Source organism: Sapajus apella, unplaced genomic scaffold (assembly GCF_009761245.1).
Source record: "Sapajus apella isolate SASKATOON/1434 unplaced genomic scaffold, GSC_monkey_1.0 scaffold65, whole genome shotgun sequence".
Classification (NCBI taxonomy): Eukaryota; Metazoa; Chordata; class Mammalia; order Primates; family Cebidae; genus Sapajus; species Sapajus apella.
Window position 1 is genome coordinate 7,049,791 of NW_022437005.1, and position 17,882 is coordinate 7,067,672.

Here is a 17,882-nt window from a genome sequence, read left to right on the forward strand (position 1 = left end):
GCCCCCGCCTCCCCGAGCACACACCAGCCCCCACCTCCCCGGCACACGCCAGCCCCCGCCTCCCCGAGCACACACCAGCCCCCGCCTCCCAGCACACGCCAGCCCCCGCCTCCCCAGCACACGCCAGCCTCCGCCTCCCTGGTGGGCTCCCCACTGCAGCCCTGCCATGCCAGGTCATCATAAGTGGCTCTGCCATTCCCCACCCCCACCCACCATGTGTGCACTTCTGGGGATAGGGGCTCTCTCTCCACTTGGTACCCTCAGTGCCCTTCACATGGTTGACGCAGGCGTGAGGGCCATATTCGATTCATTGCAAAGAATTGCACCGTAGGTCTTCTCCTTCCTTGCCATTTTCCAACTGTTAATGTCAGAAGACACCTAGGACAGAGAAGAGAGGAGAGAAAAGTCTAGGTGGAAACACAGGAAGGAAGGGATGTTCGTTGAGGGGTGGAGTGAGGCAGCAGAGAAAGAGGACCAGAGGAAAGCAACCACTGGAAATAGGGAAACAGGGCTTAGGAAGGCCTCACTGGACCTGTTAGGATGGATTGAGGGAGGGAGGGATGGAAGGGGGGGGTGGATGGATGGATGGATGGATGAATGGATGGGTAGATGGATGGATGGGTAGATGGATGGATGGGTGGGTGAATGGATGAATGTGTAGGTGGGTGGATGGATGGAGGGACGGATGGGTGGATGGATGAATGGGTGGGTGGGTGGATGGATGGATGGATGGATGGACGGATAGGTGGATGGATGAATGGGTGGGTGGGTGGATGGATGGATGGGTGGGTAGATGGATGGATGGGTGGATGGATGAATGGGTGGGTGGGTGGATGGTTGGATGGATGGTTGGATGGATGGATGGACAAGAAAAAAGAAGCTAGGACATAGTTCTGGTATTATTTGCAGACATCGCACCATGAAAGAGGACATGGGGCAGAGGGGCTTCAGGAAACATATTTACAAACCTACCTCCCTCATACGAAGACCTCTTGCCAGGCTTGGCACACCCAGATGCCTGCTGTGACCCGTGGAGAGGAGCAATGCCAGCCAGGCTGGTGGGAAAGCAAGGATGAACCACGGAGGGCATCCCCAGCAACTGAGCTGATAGCTGCCATACGAAAACAAGGATCCAGCATTGCCTAATCTGACTCATCAAAGAAGGGCCTGAAACCCAAATTCCAAATGTCATTCAGGCCAAAGTAGATGCGTCCGTGTATCATACCTGGCCTCGGGTATCTGTTTGCTACCATGATATTCATCACTGCCTACCTTCTGTGTATCGAATGGAGACGTGGCACAGGCTGCTTCCTAGAGAGGCCAGCACCACCAGCCATGCTCGATCCTCTGGCATCACAAGGTTGAGACTCATGGCTGTGAGCTTGACCTTCGGCCAGGCATCTTAGGAGAACAGTCTGCCCTCCACCATGTCGGAAGGACATGTACAAGCAAGAGCATCATTCTCTCAGGAAACCGGCCACCCTGGCGGCAGCAGCCCACCTGGAGAAAAGGGACCCCTGACTTTCCAGCAGCCCGCTCTGCAAGCGTGAGTGGCAGCTGGGGAGCCTGTGAGCAGCTCTAAAAGCAGAAACTAGTTATTCCATGCCAAGAGAAAATTAGAATGCTTCTTAAGAAAATCTTGGAACAATGATGTGTTTCTTCCCTGCCCCCCTCCTCCTCTATGACACCTAGTGCATAGTTCAGCACGCCCTGCCACACTGTGCTGATGTTGGGAAGGGCACCCCTGCGGCCACAGAGCTCCTTTCCTGCTGGCCAGGAAGGCCTTGGCCTTGGAGTTGAGATCCTGGCCTTTAAAGTAACTTTACCCACTTCTCTTTCCCGGTAGACGTGTTGGATGTTTTCTTAAAACCTCTCAGTGTGTTGCGTTGATCGGCTTTCCTCGGCCTTCAGTGTGGCCAGTGGCCAAGCCGGCTTTCACATCTCCACTCAGTTTATGAGTCTGTCAATGAAACTGCCTGGATGAGCAGGCGAGGATGACCTCTGGAGACGTCTAGTCAATTACTTAATGATTGGACCATATCGACCAAAACTGGTTGATTCAGTTCCACGAGGCGACATCTCCCAGGGCTTCTTGGAAAAGTGTATTATTTGCAGAAGTGATGGGGAACTTAAGTCCTCCCAAGTAAACCAGCCTGGTCATTGGCAACATGAAGACAGTAACGTCTTCTATTTTGGTCTTGAAGAAGTGAAACTTTTTTCTCACGGCTGTGTAAAATGATTTTTGTGGCACTGACACTGAAATGCACATAGCCCCTTAGAAAGCACACTGGGACGCTGTGCGTACCTGGCGCTGTCCCCTGAACATTTCTAGACAACAGGCTGTGTGGGTTACTTCATGGCTCCTAGCAGTTTTCCCCTTTTGAATATAAATTGGGAAAAATATTTTTTATTTTTAAAATTCACAATATTTATGGAATTACCAGTTTCCCAAAAGCTCATCACGAATGCTGATGGTGCCATAGTACCTGGTGGCCAAAAGTGCAGAACCTGGCCCTCAGCTTCACCAGGATCCAAGACGTTCCTCTCCTTCCTGTGCATACAGAAGGAGCCTAAAGCATAGAAATCGTTCAGCCTGGGGGAGGTCTAAAACTTTTATTTATTTATTTATTTAGAGACAGGGTCTCACTCTGTCACCTAGGCTGGAGTGAAGTGGCGGGATCATAGCTCACTGCAGCCTCGAACTCCTGTCCTCAAGGGATCCTCCCACCTCAGCCTCCCTAGAAGCTAGGACCACAGGCATGTGTCACCACCACACCTGGCTAAAGTTTTTAATTTTTTCTTGTAGAGACAGGGGTCTCACTATGGCTGGTCTCGAACTCCCAGCCTCAAGCAATCCTCCCACCTTGGCCTCTCAAAGTGCTGGGATTGCAGGCAGGACACATCACACCTGGTTCCTAAAACTTTTCTTAAAGCAGAATTTCCTTCTAACATTCTTAAAAGGAAATCGTCTTCATTTGACTCAATGTTACAATCAACTGTAAAATAGGTTTGGTTAAATTCAGAGCTTTTCCAATCTGAATGAGGAAAGCTGCCGTGCGGCTGCTGTGGGTGATTTTAGGAAGCCCGCAGGTCCCAGGCACCCTCCTGCCTCCCGGCCACCTTCACCTGGGAGCCTGTAGCTGGTGCTAAAGTTCCCCTTGTTCTCCCAGGGGAAAACAGCCTGTCCGAGCCCTGCCCTCACGTGACATGCAGGCCTCTGCCAGGAGCCTGGGCCCCGAGGCCCAGCCCTGGGGCAGCCACCATGGGCACGCGGAGCACACAGCCTCAAGTTGCAAGTCCATTCCCTTTAGAGTTGCTGGCAAGAGTGATGTTTAGTGTTGTGTGGCTGGGAGAACACCACTCTATTTCTGAAATAAAACTTGGACACTAGGATTTTTTTAAATGTTTTATAAAAATTGTTACACAGTCCTCATTTTCTCTAATACAATTCAAGTTCCTCCAGAGTGAATTTGCCAGGGATTCAGAGTGAGGGAAGGAGAGAGGGTGAGTAGGCAGCGCACAGAGGACTTTTTAGGGCAGTGACACTGTTGGCTGTGGGAACCCGGGTGTTCGGGACGGGCCACATTGGGTTCCCAAGAGAAGTGGGACTTCACAGAACTCCCTCTCTGAAGCAGGCGATGGAGGGTCCCCGATGGGCAACACAGAAGGCAGAGTTGTAAAGGCACTGGGCAGGGAGCGTAGCCCAACAGCACCTAGGTCGTTGGCACAGGTGGCACTGGAGGTGAGGAAAGCAGCAGGCAGTTCTGTTCGGCGGCCGTAGACCCCCAAAACCAAGGGGGTGGGAGCTCCGATGGTGCCACGGAAACAGACATGGGGTATTTCAGCCGCGGAGGGAAGACTGTGTTAACAGCTGGATGAACATACAACCTGAACAGCAACGCGGGCGAGTCAGCAGGAACTGAGGTCGCGTTCTGGTCCAGCGAGTGGGTGCGGGGCGAGGACTGAAAGCGCCAAGACTTGGCGTTGTAGCTGTCCTCTAGTGCCCTCGTGGCCCCTGGGACACTTTCCCTCCATCCCTAAGAACTAACTTCTACGTCTTGGAAAACAAGGCACCAGTTTTCTCCTGCCCCTGCGCGCACACACAGCGTCCATAAACAGTAGTGAGAACAGCTAGCCCCATCCAGAGGAGAGCAAAGCCCACCTGAGCCACGTGGCTTTGACCCTGAAGCAGTTAAGTTCCCTTTTCCAAGACACTTAAAGTAAGAGTTAAAATACTAGTAAGAGTTCTTGGTTATTCCAAGAATGCCTCAAATTTTCAGCAGTCACCTGTAAATAAAGGCTAACCTTATTGTTCTCCATATAAGAAAGCATTTCAACTTTCAGTGAAAAGTTAGCAAATATGAACACCAAAAAATGCAGCTCTCCTACAAGAGATTCAATTAGGCATCGATGTGACCGTGCAAAGAGTATGTTGCAGCGCCAAGGCAGCCTGTTTTTCTGGCCATTATTAATCCAGAAACCTTAATGATGAACAACATTTGTGTTATTGCCTACCCAAATTTAATTTATTTATGCAGCAGTTAATCTTGCAATCTGTTTTTCTCAAACGAGGGCAGATAATGGAGACACCCTTCTTTACAAGTCTTCAGGCTTTTAAATTCTGATAAAATCAGGATTCTTCACTGGGTCTTGCCCCAGCTCTGAATTAAGCCACTTTAAATGTAATTATGGGACCTGGCCTTACAGCGGGAACATCCATTTAAAAAATTGATTGGCCAAGCTGTTCCACTAGACATTTTATGAGCAAATGGTTGCAATGAGGCTGGAACTGTAATTTATGAAGGCAAAAAAGCAGGCAAATACTTTATTAGTGGTAATGAGAGGGTTGCCAGCTCACTGAGTCTCTTCTTTCCTCACCAGCTACTTCACGGAGCCGTGGTGCCTGGCCATCTTCCATGATCGTTTTATCGATCTCAGGAAAGAGTTGCGCCAAATCTTAGCCTCCAAAGAGGTAAGAGTGATTAATGGATATGTGGATTATTCCTTGCAAATTATAAGCAGCTGACATCTGTTGATCATTTGGGCTTTTCCCTACGTTCCCATTTAATGGTTTTACTTTTTAAACCAACTGTATCTCATATAAACGAACTGCAGCGTGTGTACATGCAGACTGTGATATTTCAGGGAAAGTGATTTTATTTAAATCTTTTTATGGGTGGGGGGCAAACTTCTTTTCCCTTTTTATAAGGAACTGTATTTTCCTGATGAGCTCAGAGTGCTGGCAGAAAACCGAATTGGCGTTGCATCTATTTGCCCTCAAGAAAGAAAGTTACATTCCTTTAGTTTCTGCCTGTACTTGCCAGCCATTAGTGGAACATTCGCATGTGTGTTGTTTTAAAGATGTGAGGGAGACCGTCCAGTGCTCCTCAAAAGCACACCCCTTTTATAACCAGAGCGTCTTTCACAAAATGCTACAGAGTTAGCTGGACGTTGGGCTCCGTGCTCAGCAAGAAATTTGACTCTGCAAGTGTATATAGTGAACTATTTGTGAAACTTGTAAGTTAAATTATTTCTTTCAATAGGAAAGTCTTTAGCAGAACCGTGGAGAATTAACACCTGTGCTCAGTGAGTGGTTTAATCTCCACCCTGGCTCTACCCTGCTTCACTCAGCCAAGGGCTGGGGCCTGGGTTAGCTTCTACCTCATTTCATCATCTGTATGGGCAATTCCCATGTCTCCATTGTCACTTCCACCTGGGAATGCCCACACGCCATGCGGGTTCCAGGGTGAAAGCGACCATATGCAATGGCACTGCTTGAGCGTGCACCCCGTCCCCTGTGTGCTCCCCACTTAATCACAGCAAGACACCTTTAAGGAGGAAGGAGGAGCCACTGTTATCATATTGACTTTCCCAGTGAGGCGACTGAAGCTTAGAGGGCTTTTTGGGGGCTGTGTGTGTGTGTGTGTGTGTGTGGCTTTTTTTGTTTTGTTTTGAGATGGAGTCTCACTCTGTCACCGGGCTGGAGTGCAATGGCTTGATCTCCACTCACTGCAACCTCTGCCTCTCAGGTTCAAGTGATTCTCCTGCCTCAGCCTCCCGAGTAGCTGGGACTACAGGCACCCGCCATCATGCCTCGCTAATTTTTCTATTTTTGTAGAGACAGGGTTTCACCCCATGTTGGCCAGGCTGGTCTTGAACTCCTAACCTCAGGTGATCTGCCTGCCTCAACCTCCCAAAGTGCTGGAATTACAGGCGCAACCCACCATGCCTGACCAGCTTAGAGATTTTAAATCAGCCTCCCTGGTGACACAGCAAGCTTCACACTCCAGGGTGTCCCACCCCAAAGCTGGGAACATCGTTATTGAGCCATGTGGGGCTGAAGCGCATGTCCTGGGACCGTCTCCTCAGTGCCCCACTTTCAATTTTACTCCCAGGGTCCAGCTGGGAAATGTAAATCATTTCCTAATCTGAAGCAGGCTCAGATTGGGAAACACAGGTTTAAAGTTTAAACTGAACTGCAGTGACTTAGGATCCAGCAGGTAAATGCAGCTGAGGGAAGTGGAGGGCTGGGTGGCTGAAGGCCCAGGTCAGAGGCTGCTGAAGGCATGCATGTGGGAACCGAATGCATTAGAGACCTGCAGGCCAAACGGCCCGGCACTTCACCCAGGGCTGCAGGAGGCCAACCCAAGTGGAAACCTGAACCCGAGTTGCAAGTCTGGGGCTCATGGAACACTCAGCTCCTCGGACACCTCCCTTCCTCACAGAATGTCATCTGCAGCTTCCAATTGCCCTGACAGTAAAGGGCCATTCGTTTGCCAGTGATTCCATCAAAACTCTGTGCCTCGGTCTTTCTTAACCCCAGATCTGGGCTCTTGAGTTAACATTTTGCATGGAACCAGAGGGTTTTAGGCTTCAAGCTTAAAAGGGATGCCAAGGAAACTGTCAAGCCCAAGGCATTCACTGCTTTTCATACAACTCACTGAGATACCCTCAAACTGATTCCTGTGTACTGATATTTCCCGTGGGCCTGTTTGCTATGAATGAACTCAGTCTGAAGAGCAGGCCCAGGCAGCAGACCAGAAGTGGCCACGGACATTTGCCTAAGGTCATTAAAGGCCCATTCTTGTGGGTCTTGTAGATTTCCAGAAAATGAAACCTCTGGAAGAAAGAAACCTCCATGGCAGGACTGTTCTGTCTTCAGCATTTTCGTTTGTCAAATGGGAAAGGCCACAGGAAGAGGTGATGCATAGAGTGGGTCACCTAGCTCAGCTGGACTGCGCAGTGTGGCCTGGGGCAGATCCTCCCATTCCTGCAGAACTGGGGCCAGCTGTTCCCACCTCAGAAAGCTGTGGAGGAGTAGCAGAGGGGAAGTATGCGATGACACAGAAGAGTGGCCCGGTGAGTGGCGGCCACCACGAGCCGCAGTAGGGGTGACGGTGGAGAGGGCTGCTGTGGAAATGACATGCACACAAGCAGATATGCAGGAATTTCACCAAAGAGACTGGTATTAGGAAAATAAAGTAAGATGAATAACCTGCACTAAAGAATAATAGTAATTTATTTTCTCAAATATTAAAATGAGGTACAAATGGCCAACAGGTTTATAACAAATGCTTAACGTCACTAATCGTCAGAGAAATACAACTCCAAGCTGCAGTGAGATGTCATCTCACCCAGTTACGATGGCTTTTATCCAAAAGACAGGCAGTAACAAATGCTGGCGAGGATGTGGAGAAAGGGGAACCCTTGCACACTGTTGGTGGGAGTGTAAATTGATACAGCCACTAGGGAGAGCAGTTTGGAGGTTCCTCAAACAGCTAAAAATAGAGCTATCATATGACCCAGCAGTCCCACTGCTGGGTACATATCCAAAAAAAAAAGGAAATCAGTATTTCAAAGAGATACCTACACACTCATGTTTATTACAGCACTCCTCACAATAGCCAAGATAAGGGGTTAACCTAAGCATCCAACAAATGAACGGATAAAAAAATGTGATCTATATACCCAATGGAATATGACCCATCTGTAAAAATTTAAAAGTCCTGTCATTTGCAACAACATGGATGGAACTGGAGAACATTATGTTAAGTAAGATACTCCAGGCACAGAAAGACAACTATTTTATGTTCTCACACATATGTGAGAGCTTAAAAAAAAATTGAATTCTTGGAGATAGAGAGTAGAATGATAGGTACCAGAGGATGTGAAGGGCGGCAAAGGAGGGGTGGATAACATGGGGATAGTTAATAGGTGCAAAAATACAGTTAGGTTGGATGAATAAGATCTAGGATTTGGTAGCACAGTAGGATGACTATAGTTAACAGTAGTTTATCTTATATTCTAAGATAGCTAAAAGAGTGGAATTGGAATGTTTCTAACACAAAGAAATGATAAATGCTTCACATGACAGACACTCCATATATGATTTGATCATTACACATTTTATGCCTGTGTCAAAACATCACACCCCATAAACATACACTACTATTATGTACTCATAACAATTAAAACTTTTTTTTAATTTTTAAATATTCAAGTAATATGACCCATTTTATTTCACTTTCTATCCTGTCTTCTGGGAAGTACAGAAGTTCAATCCCATTAACTATGATATCCTAGAGCTTGGTATATCAATTTTCTCCTCCTTCTGTAAAGAATGGAAGAAAGGACTATTATCTATCTGTTATCTATGACTGTTGTTAAAAGTTATCTGTTATGAAAATTAGAATCTTTATAACATGGGCCAGGTGAAGTGGCTCACGTTTGTAATCCCAAAACTCTGGGAGGCCAAGGCAGGTGGATCACCTGAGCTCAGGAGTTCGAGACCAGCCTGGCCAACATGGTGAAACCCCATTTCTACTAAAAATACAAAAAATTAGCCAGCTGTGGTGGTGGTTGCCTGTAATCCCAGCTACTCAGGAGGCTGAGGCAGGAGAATCTCTTGAACCTGGAAGGTGGAGGTTGCAGTGAGCTGAGATCATACAACTTCACTCCACCTTGGGCAACAAGAGTGAAACTCTGTGGCTCATGCCTGTAATCCCAATACTTTGGGAAGCCGAGACAGGTGGATCACCTGAGGTCAGGAGTTCAAGGCCAGTCTGGCCAACATAGTGAAACCGCGTCTCTACTAAAAATACAAAAATTAGCTGGGCATGTTGGTGGACACCTGCAATCCCAGCTATTCAGGAGGCTGAGGCAGGAGAATTGCTTGAACCTGGAAGGTTGCAGTGAGCCATTGCACTCCAGCCTGGACGACAAGAGTAAAACTCTGTCTAAAAAAAAAAAAAAAAAAAGAATGTTTATAACATTTATTTTTAAAAAGCAAACTCATTCCAAGACATCTCAAATCCTCTTGTGGAGATAAAGAGAGGAACAGATTATAAATCCACTGGCACTGCATTATTTAGCAGTAGGCAAAGCCACAGCATCAATGACCAAGATGAAATTTTGTTTAAAATGATCCTTCAAAATCTTTTAGGAAAGGTATAACAACTATAACCATATATTCACTTAACAATAGAACCCCAAAATATATGAACAAAAGTTGGCAGAATTGAAAGAAGAAATAGTTCTAAAATAATAAGTGCAGACTTCTGTATCTTACTTTCAATAATGACTAGAACAACCAGATATAAGATCAATAAGGAAACAGATGACTTCAATAGCACTATAAGGCAAGTGGACCCAACAGTCGTGTATGAAATCTCTGATCAAAAGTAAAATGCACACTTTTCTGAAGTGCACACAGAGCATTCTCCAGGATAGACCATATGTTAGGCCACAAAAAAAGTGTCAATACATTTTAAAAGATTAAAATCATCCAAAGTATATTCTCCAACCACAATGGAATGAAGCTGGAAATCAATAACAGAAGGAAGATTGGAAAGATTCACAAATTTGTGGAAATTAAATAACACATTCTTAAGCAACCAGTGGATCAAAAAATAAATAAAGGATATTAGAAATGCTTATAGATGAATGAAAACTAAGATGCAATATACCAACATTTATGAGATGCAAAGAAAGCAGAATTTAAAGTCATAATTGCCTACATAGAAAAGGAGAGAACTCAAATCAATAACCTAATTTTATAACTTGAGGAACTAGAAAATGAAAATGAAACTAAGCCTAAGGCCAGCAGAAGAAAAGAAATAATAAGGATTAGAACAGAGATAAATGAAATAGAGAATAAGAAAATAGAGAAAATCAATAAAACCAAAAGTTAACTCTTTGAAAAGATCAGCCAAATTCATAAACCTTTAGCTAGACTGAGTAAGAAAAAAGACTCAAATTACTAAAATCAGAAATAGAAGTGGGGACATTACTATCAACCTTACAGAAATAAAAAAGGATTATGAGAAAATGCCATGAATAATTATTTGCCAACCAATTACCTAACCTAGATAAAATGGACAAATTATTAGAAATGAACAAACCAAAAACTGACACAAGAAGAAATAGAAAATCTCAACAGAGCTATAATAAGTAAAAACCTTGAATCAGTAATCAAACACCTCACACAAAGAAAAGCCCAGGACCAGATGGCTTTGCTAGTGAAGTCTACCAAACATTTCAAGAAGAATTAACATCAACTCTCTTGAATTCTTCCAAAAAATACAAGAGGTCGAAAATATTTTATGAGATCAGCATTACCCTAATGCCAAACCTAGACAAAGACACTGCAAGAAAAGAAAACTTACAGACTAACACCCTTTTGAATTTAGAAGCAAAAGTAGCCAGCAGAATATTAGCAAACCAAATCCAGCAGGATATTAAAGGACTAAACACCATGACTGAGTGAGATTTACCCCAGAAATATAAGGGCAGCTCAACATATAAAAATGAATCAATGGGGGACTTCAGCCAAGATGGCCGAATAGGAACAGCTCTGGAGCACAATTCCCAGTGAGTACAATGCAGAAGGTGAGTGATCTCCACATTTCCAACCAAGGTACCAGGTTCATCTCAATGGGACAGGTTGGACAGTGGGTGTAGCCCAAGGAGGGCAGAGTGGGGTGCTGCCTCACCCTGGAAGTGCAGCGGGCTGAAGGACCCCCCCCGGCACCCAACAGAGGCCATCGGGGACTTTTCCAGCCATTCTAGCGCTCCGGTTCAGATACTGCATTTCTCCCACGGCCTTTACAGCCCACAGACCAGGAGATTCCCACCAAGCCAACAAGCACTGCAGGTTGCCAGCACAAATCTGGGTGACCGTTTTAACTGACACCTGGAATGCCTGTGAGACAGAGCCGCCCATTCCCCTGAGAAAAAGGGGGCCCATTCCCCTGAAGGCAGGGAGCCAAGTGGTCTGGCTTGAGAGGTCCCATCCCAAGACCAGCAAGCTGAAACCCACTGGCTTGAGAGTTCTGCAGCCAGCACAGCAGTTTGAGCTCCACTCAGGATGGTCGAGCTCCGTGGGGGGAAGGGCATCTGCCATTACGGAGGCAGTTCTAACATTACCTGTGCAAACAAAACCGTAAGGAAGCTTACACAGCAGCTGGGCAGAGCCCGTGGCAGGTCAGCAACTCCTCTGCAGGCAGACTGTGACTAGACTCCCTACTTGCTGGGCAGGGCATCTCTGAAAAAAGGCAGCAGCATGTCAGGGACTTACAAATAATGCCCCACTTTCGCAGGACAGAGCGCCTGGGAAAAGAGGCAGTTGTGAGTTCTGCTGCAGCAGACTTAAACATCCCTGCCCAGCAGCTCTGAAGGGAGCAACGGAGCTCCCAGGACAGCACTTGAGCTCTGATAAGGGACAGACTGCCTCCTCAAGCGGCTCCCTGACCCCTATATATCCAAAGAGACACCTCATACAGGAGAGCTCTGGCTGACATCTGGCAGGTATCTTTCTGGGACAAAGATACCAGAGGAAGGAACAGACAGAAATCCTTACTGTTCTGTAGCCCCCATGGGTGAATCCCAGGCAAGCAGGGTCTGGAGTGGACATCCAGCAGTGCTGCAGCAGAGGGGCCTGACTATTAGAAGGAAAACTAATAAACAGAAATAAATAGTTTCAACATCAACAGAAAGGACATCCATCCTTTCCGGTTTCAGAGACCCCATCTGAAAGTCACCAACTTCAAAGACCAAAGGTTGATAAATCCACAAAGATGGGGAGAAGCCAGCACAAAAAGGATGAAATCACCTAAAACCAGAATGCCTCTCCTTCTCCAAGGGATCACAACTCCTCACCAACAAGAGAACAAAACTGGATGGAGAATGAGTTTGACGAATTGACAGAAGCAGACTTCAGAAGGTGAGTAGTCACAAACTTCTCTGAGCTAAAGGAACATGTTCTAATCCAATGTAAAGAAACTAAGAACCTTAAAAAAGGTTAGATGAAATGCTAACTAGAATAACCAGCTTAGAGAAGAACATAAACGACTTGATGGAGCCGAAAAACACAGCATGAGAACTTCACGAAGCATACACAAGTTTCAATAGCCAAATCGATCAAGCAGAAGAAAGGATATCAGAGATTGAAGATCAACTCAATGAAATAAAATGAGAAGGCAAGATTAAAGAAAAAAAGAGTGAAAAGAAATGAACAAAGCCTCCAAGAAATGTGGGATTATGTGAAAAGAACTAATCTGTATTTGATCGGTGTACCGGAATGTGACGGAGAGAATAAATCCAAGCTGGAATATACTCTTCAGGATATTATCCAGGAGAACTTCCCCAACCTAGCAAGGCAGGCCAACATTCAAACCCAGGAAATACAGAGAACACCACAAAGATATTCCTCAAGAAGAGCAACGCCAAGGCACATAATATTCAGATTCACCAGGATTGAAATGAAGGAAAAAAATGCTTCATTTTCTCTCTGGACAGAACAAGACTCCATCTCAAAAAACAAAACAAACAAGCAAAGAATTGAAAGAGGTATTCTAATGATTGCTTGTACAAGGACATTCAAAGCAGCACTGTTTAGAACAGCCAGAAGGAGGAAACAACCCAAATGTCCATCAACAGATCAATGGATAAACAAATGTGGTCTAGCATACAATGGAATAGTATTCAACCATGAAGAGATATGAGGTACTGATACAAAGCACATGAATCACAAAACATTATGCTAGAAGGCAGAGAAAGCATTTGACAAAATTTGCATCCTTTCATGACTAAAAAGAAACTTCTCAACAATTAGATACAAAAAGAATGTTCCTGAACACAATAAAGACCATATATGACAAGCCCACAGCTAACATCATTCTCAGTGATGAAAAGTTGAAGCTTTTTCTCTAAGATCAGGAATAAGACAGGGATGGCCACTCTTGCCACTTCTATTAAACAGAGGACTAGAGGTCCTAGCCAGAGCAATTAGGGAAGAAGAAGAAATGAAAAGCATCCAACTAGGAATGAGGTGAAATTGTCTCTGTTTGCTGATGACATGATCTTATATACATAAAGTCCTTAAAGACTCCACCAGAAGACTGTTAGAACTCACAAGTGAGTTCAGTAAAGTTGCAGGATACAAAACCAACATACAAAAGTCAGTAGTGTTGGCTGGGTGCAGTGGCTGACACCTGTAATCCCAGCACTTTAGGAGGCTAAGGCGAGTGGATCATCCGAGGTTAGGAGTTCAAGACCAGCCTGGCCAACATAGTGAAACCCCATCTCTACTAAAAATACAAAAATTAGCTTGGTGGTGCACACCTATAATCCCAGCTACTCAGAAGGCTGAGGGAGGAGAATCGCTTGCACCCTGGAGGCGGAGGTTGCAGTGAGCTGAGATCATACCACTACACTCTAGCCTGAGTGAGACTCTGTCTCAAAAAAACAAAGTCAGTAATGTTTATATACACTAACAATAAGCTGTGAAAAATAAATTAAGAAAGGAATTCCATTTACAAAGCATAAAAAAAAAAACTTAGGAGTTTTTAACCAAGGAGTTAAAAGATCTGTATACTGAAAGCTATAAAACATTGATGAAAAAAATTGAAGCCAACACAAATAAATGGAACGATATCATGTGTTCATAGATTAGAAGAATTCATATTCTTAAAATCTACATACTACCCAAAGCAATCTGCAGATTCAATGCAATTTCTATGAAAATGCCAATGCCATTTTTCACAGAAATAGAAAAGACAATTTTAAAAATCATATGGAACCACAAAAGACCCACAAATAGCCAATAAAATCTTGAGAAAATAAAAAAACCTGGAGCCATAATACTACCTGATTTCAAAATATATTTCAAAACTATAGTAATCAAAACAGCATGTGTATTAGTCTGTTTTCACACTGTTATAAAGAACTTTCCTGAGACTGGGTAATTTATAAAGAAAAGAAGTTTAATTGACTCACACTTCCATATGGCGGGGGAAGCCTCAGGAAACTTACAATCATGGTGGAAGGGGAAGCAAGCACCTTCTTTACAAGGCGGCAGGAGAGTGAGAAGAGCGAAGGAGGAACTTCCAAACCTTTATAACCATCAAATCTCGTGAAAACTAACTTACTGTCATGAGAACAGCATAGGGAAAACCGCCCCCATTATCCAAATATCTCCCTTTCTTGACAGACGTGAGGATTACAAATTGAGATGAGATTTGGGTGGGGACACAGAGCCAAACCATATCAGCATGATACTGCCATAAAAACAGGTAAATGTACCAGTGGGACAGGATAGAGGCCATAAATAAACCTACACATTTACTGTCAATTGATTTTTGACAAAAGTACTAAGAACACACAATGGGGAAAGGACAGTCCCTTCAATAAATGGTATTGGGAAAACTGGATATTTACATGCAGAAGAATGAAATTGGACTCCTCTCTCAGCCCATACACAAAAATCAATTCAAAATGGAGTGAAGACTTAAACATAAGACCTGAAATTGTAAAACTCCTAGAAGACAACGTAAGAGAAATACTTCTTGACATTAGTTTCAGAAAGAATTTTTTTGGATGAGACACCAAAAGCACAGGCAACAAAAGCAAAAACAGACAAATGGGTCTATATCAAATTTAAAAGCTTCTGCACAGCAAAGAAAACAAGAGACTGAGGAGACAGCCCACAGACTTGGAGAAACTATTTGCAAATCATACATCTTATAAGGGGCTAATATCCAAAATGTATAGGGAACTCACACAATTCACTAGGAGAAAAACAAATAACCTGATATAAACATAAGCAAAGGACCTGAATAGACACTTCTCAAAAGAAGACATACAGTAGGTCCTTGAATAACATCCTTTCATTGTAATATTGAGGAGGAAAAGAAAGTCATTCCTGGGGCCACTGTCGGTGGCGTTTGCATGTTCTGCCCATGTCCGTGTGCATTGCGGGTTTTCACCAGGTACACTGGAGTTCAAAGATCAGAAAAAACCAAAACACTGTGCTAAGTGAAAAGAGCCAGACACAAAAGGTTAATTGGCATGTCTTAATGGTCCCAGTGTGTGTGAGTGTGCGTTATCACTTAGTTTATAGTAAAATACTTAAAGTTACAGTTTCTAAGAAGCTATGAGGACTTACTGTACAAATGACCATAATATATATTTTTAAAATGATCAACCTCATTAATCATCAGGGAAATGCAAATTAAAACCACAGTGAGCTACCCCCTCACACTCGTTAGTATGGTTGGTATAGATAGAAGGTTGGCAAGGATGTGGAGAAAAGGGAATTCTTGTTCACTGTTGGTGCTAAATAAACTTTGAGTTCCTTTTTGTGATTTTACACTATTTAACCCAGTGTCGGAACAGCAGCATACCATCTGAGCTCAAAATCTTGTATAATTTTAGTAAGGTCATTGTTTCTGGTTGGTTTTATACAATTCCCCAGAAAAATTAGGAAGAAAGAACCAACCTCATATACATTGCAGAAGATATCCCTGAGGCCTTATTGGTGCCACCCAAAGTTTTCGGCACTTCCAACATTTAGTTGTGAGCATCGGTTGCCTTCTCCCCGTCACTGCCTTTATTGCTCTTGTTTAAAGCCGAATTCCTACAATCCCCACTGACTGCTTTTTCCAATGTGTGCGTAATCTCCAACACCTCGTTGTGTCTTGCTTAGCCAAGTGACAATGACTTTATGCCTCCATATAGCTTGCCTCTGTTTTTCTACCTACAAGCTCTTATCACTAGTAAGTTAATAATTCAATAAAACCCTGCCCTTTTTTTTCTGTTCAAAATAGAAAGAATTATTGGAAATTGAAATAAATGTACTATCGGAGTCCACAGGCTCTTGATATAGGGTGATGTTCAAGAATCACGGTGTTTGGAAAGCACCCAGCTCAACTTTGGGGGATGTGCTTTCTAGAAGTTTGTTATGGAGGGCAGATATGCGGTGAAGCCAATATAGCAGATGTTAACTGTGCAGTCCAGGTGGGGGTGTGCAGGCGTTCACTGGACAATTCTTCAACTTGTCTCTGAAAATTTTTATAATGAAATGTTGGGAAAATCTCTACGATTTTATAGATATGTACAGCATATGATTCTCCACTTCAAACAACTTGATTCTTTCTGAGCCATGTCTTTTTATATATATCAATAAAATTGGACTTGACTGTGAATTTATTCTAAGGTTTTAAAATCCCATTTATTGGGAATTACAACCAAGAAAACCATCTAGGACCTTCCGAGTAAAAAAGTTTAATCACTCCTTTTTTTTTTTTTTAAACAAGTATGATCTACAGATGATTTTTATTTGAAAATGAAGGGCTTGAAATGACTAACCTGGATGACTCTTGAGGACATCCTGTGTGACCTATTGATACAAGCCAGTCACAAAACGACAAATACTACACGGTTCCACTCATATGAGGGGCCTGCATAGTCACATTCGTAGAGACAGAGGTGCTTTCCAGGGTCTGGCGGACGGGAGGCTGGGGAGCTCGTGTTTCAGCTAAGGAAGAAGAAAACGTCCTGGGGACTGTGGCGAGGCTCACACAGCAGTGTGAAGGTACTTCATGCCACCGAACTGTACACCTAAAAATTATTAAACTAAGACATTTTATGTTATAGGTGCTTTGCCACAATTAAAAATCAGTTTTCAAAAGCTGGAAAATAATTGACCACCCTTGCAGAGCTGACTACTACCGTTTTCACTTTTACGAAACTTCCTGTTATAACTATGTAGAATCCGATTAATTTCTGTATCTGGCCTCTTACTGTGTTTTACAGCAGCAAGACCTTCCTTCCATAGAGCAGTTAGCGCATCAGATGGAAGATGAGGAAATAAACCCTGCTGAGAAGCCCAGGCAATGCCTCAAAAGAGTTTTCGAGGACTCCATCTACAAAACCCTGGTGGAGAGAAGCACTCTTGACTACCTACGCTATAATCGCTACCTCCTGCCCATGTACGCATGGCCGGGCATCATTTAGTTGTAGGCAGGGTGTCCCCTTTATGGTTGTCATGTATGTAGTTCCTGGAAGCGCGCTCTGTAGAAATAGAAAAGTTCTCTGCAGCCTGGTCGGACAGCGAAGCAGTCCCTGGTGGCTCTGTGTCTTCCTTTCCTTCCCCAACTTATGCCTGTACTTTTCTGTCATTCCAGTAGGTGGCGCACGGCCGTGTGCCTCTGTTCGGGGGCAGGCTCGCTTTGCAAATACCAGGCATGTTCCTGTGCAGAATAATCCATTTCAGCAATAAAATGAGATCATACTGTGTAAAATTTGTTTTTACCTTGGGTGTGATTCTGTTTGATTTCCTGGAAACTTCTGCTGCCAGTCTTGTTAGTTCTTCACATGTTTACCCAGGAATACTTACAGGCGATAAAAAAGAAAATGTGCCCAGAATGGAAAGTTAGCAAACAGATGATGAGAAATGAACTCTATAGTCCAACATCAGAAACGGGGATTGTGTTGGAAAGCTTACATGGCCTTTGGAGGGGAGGAAGCTGTATTTCTGTTTCAAATTGCAGATGAGGAGCATAAAGTCACAGAAAAGTTGGATGATCAAGGGGTTCACACACAGA

The 17,882-nt window shown here is 44.2% G+C and overlaps 1 protein-coding gene across 3 annotated transcripts in view; it reads left to right on the forward strand.

Annotated features, from left to right (window-relative positions):
* Positions 1-17,583, forward strand: part of CFAP61 (cilia and flagella associated protein 61) — a 298,730-nt gene extending 281,147 nt beyond the window's left edge. For 2 of the 3 annotated variants that reach the window (XM_032248119.1, XM_032248120.1), the window contains exons 26-27: positions 4,882-4,972; positions 17,092-17,583. In XM_032248119.1, the coding sequence (XP_032104010.1) occupies positions 4,882-4,972; positions 17,092-17,292 (292 nt within the window). In that variant the 3' untranslated portion in view covers positions 17,293-17,583. The remainder of the gene's footprint in view (positions 1-4,881; positions 4,973-17,091) is intronic. The other variant, XM_032248121.1, reaches the window with a different exon arrangement.
* The last annotated feature ends 299 nt before the right edge of the window (positions 17,584-17,882 follow it).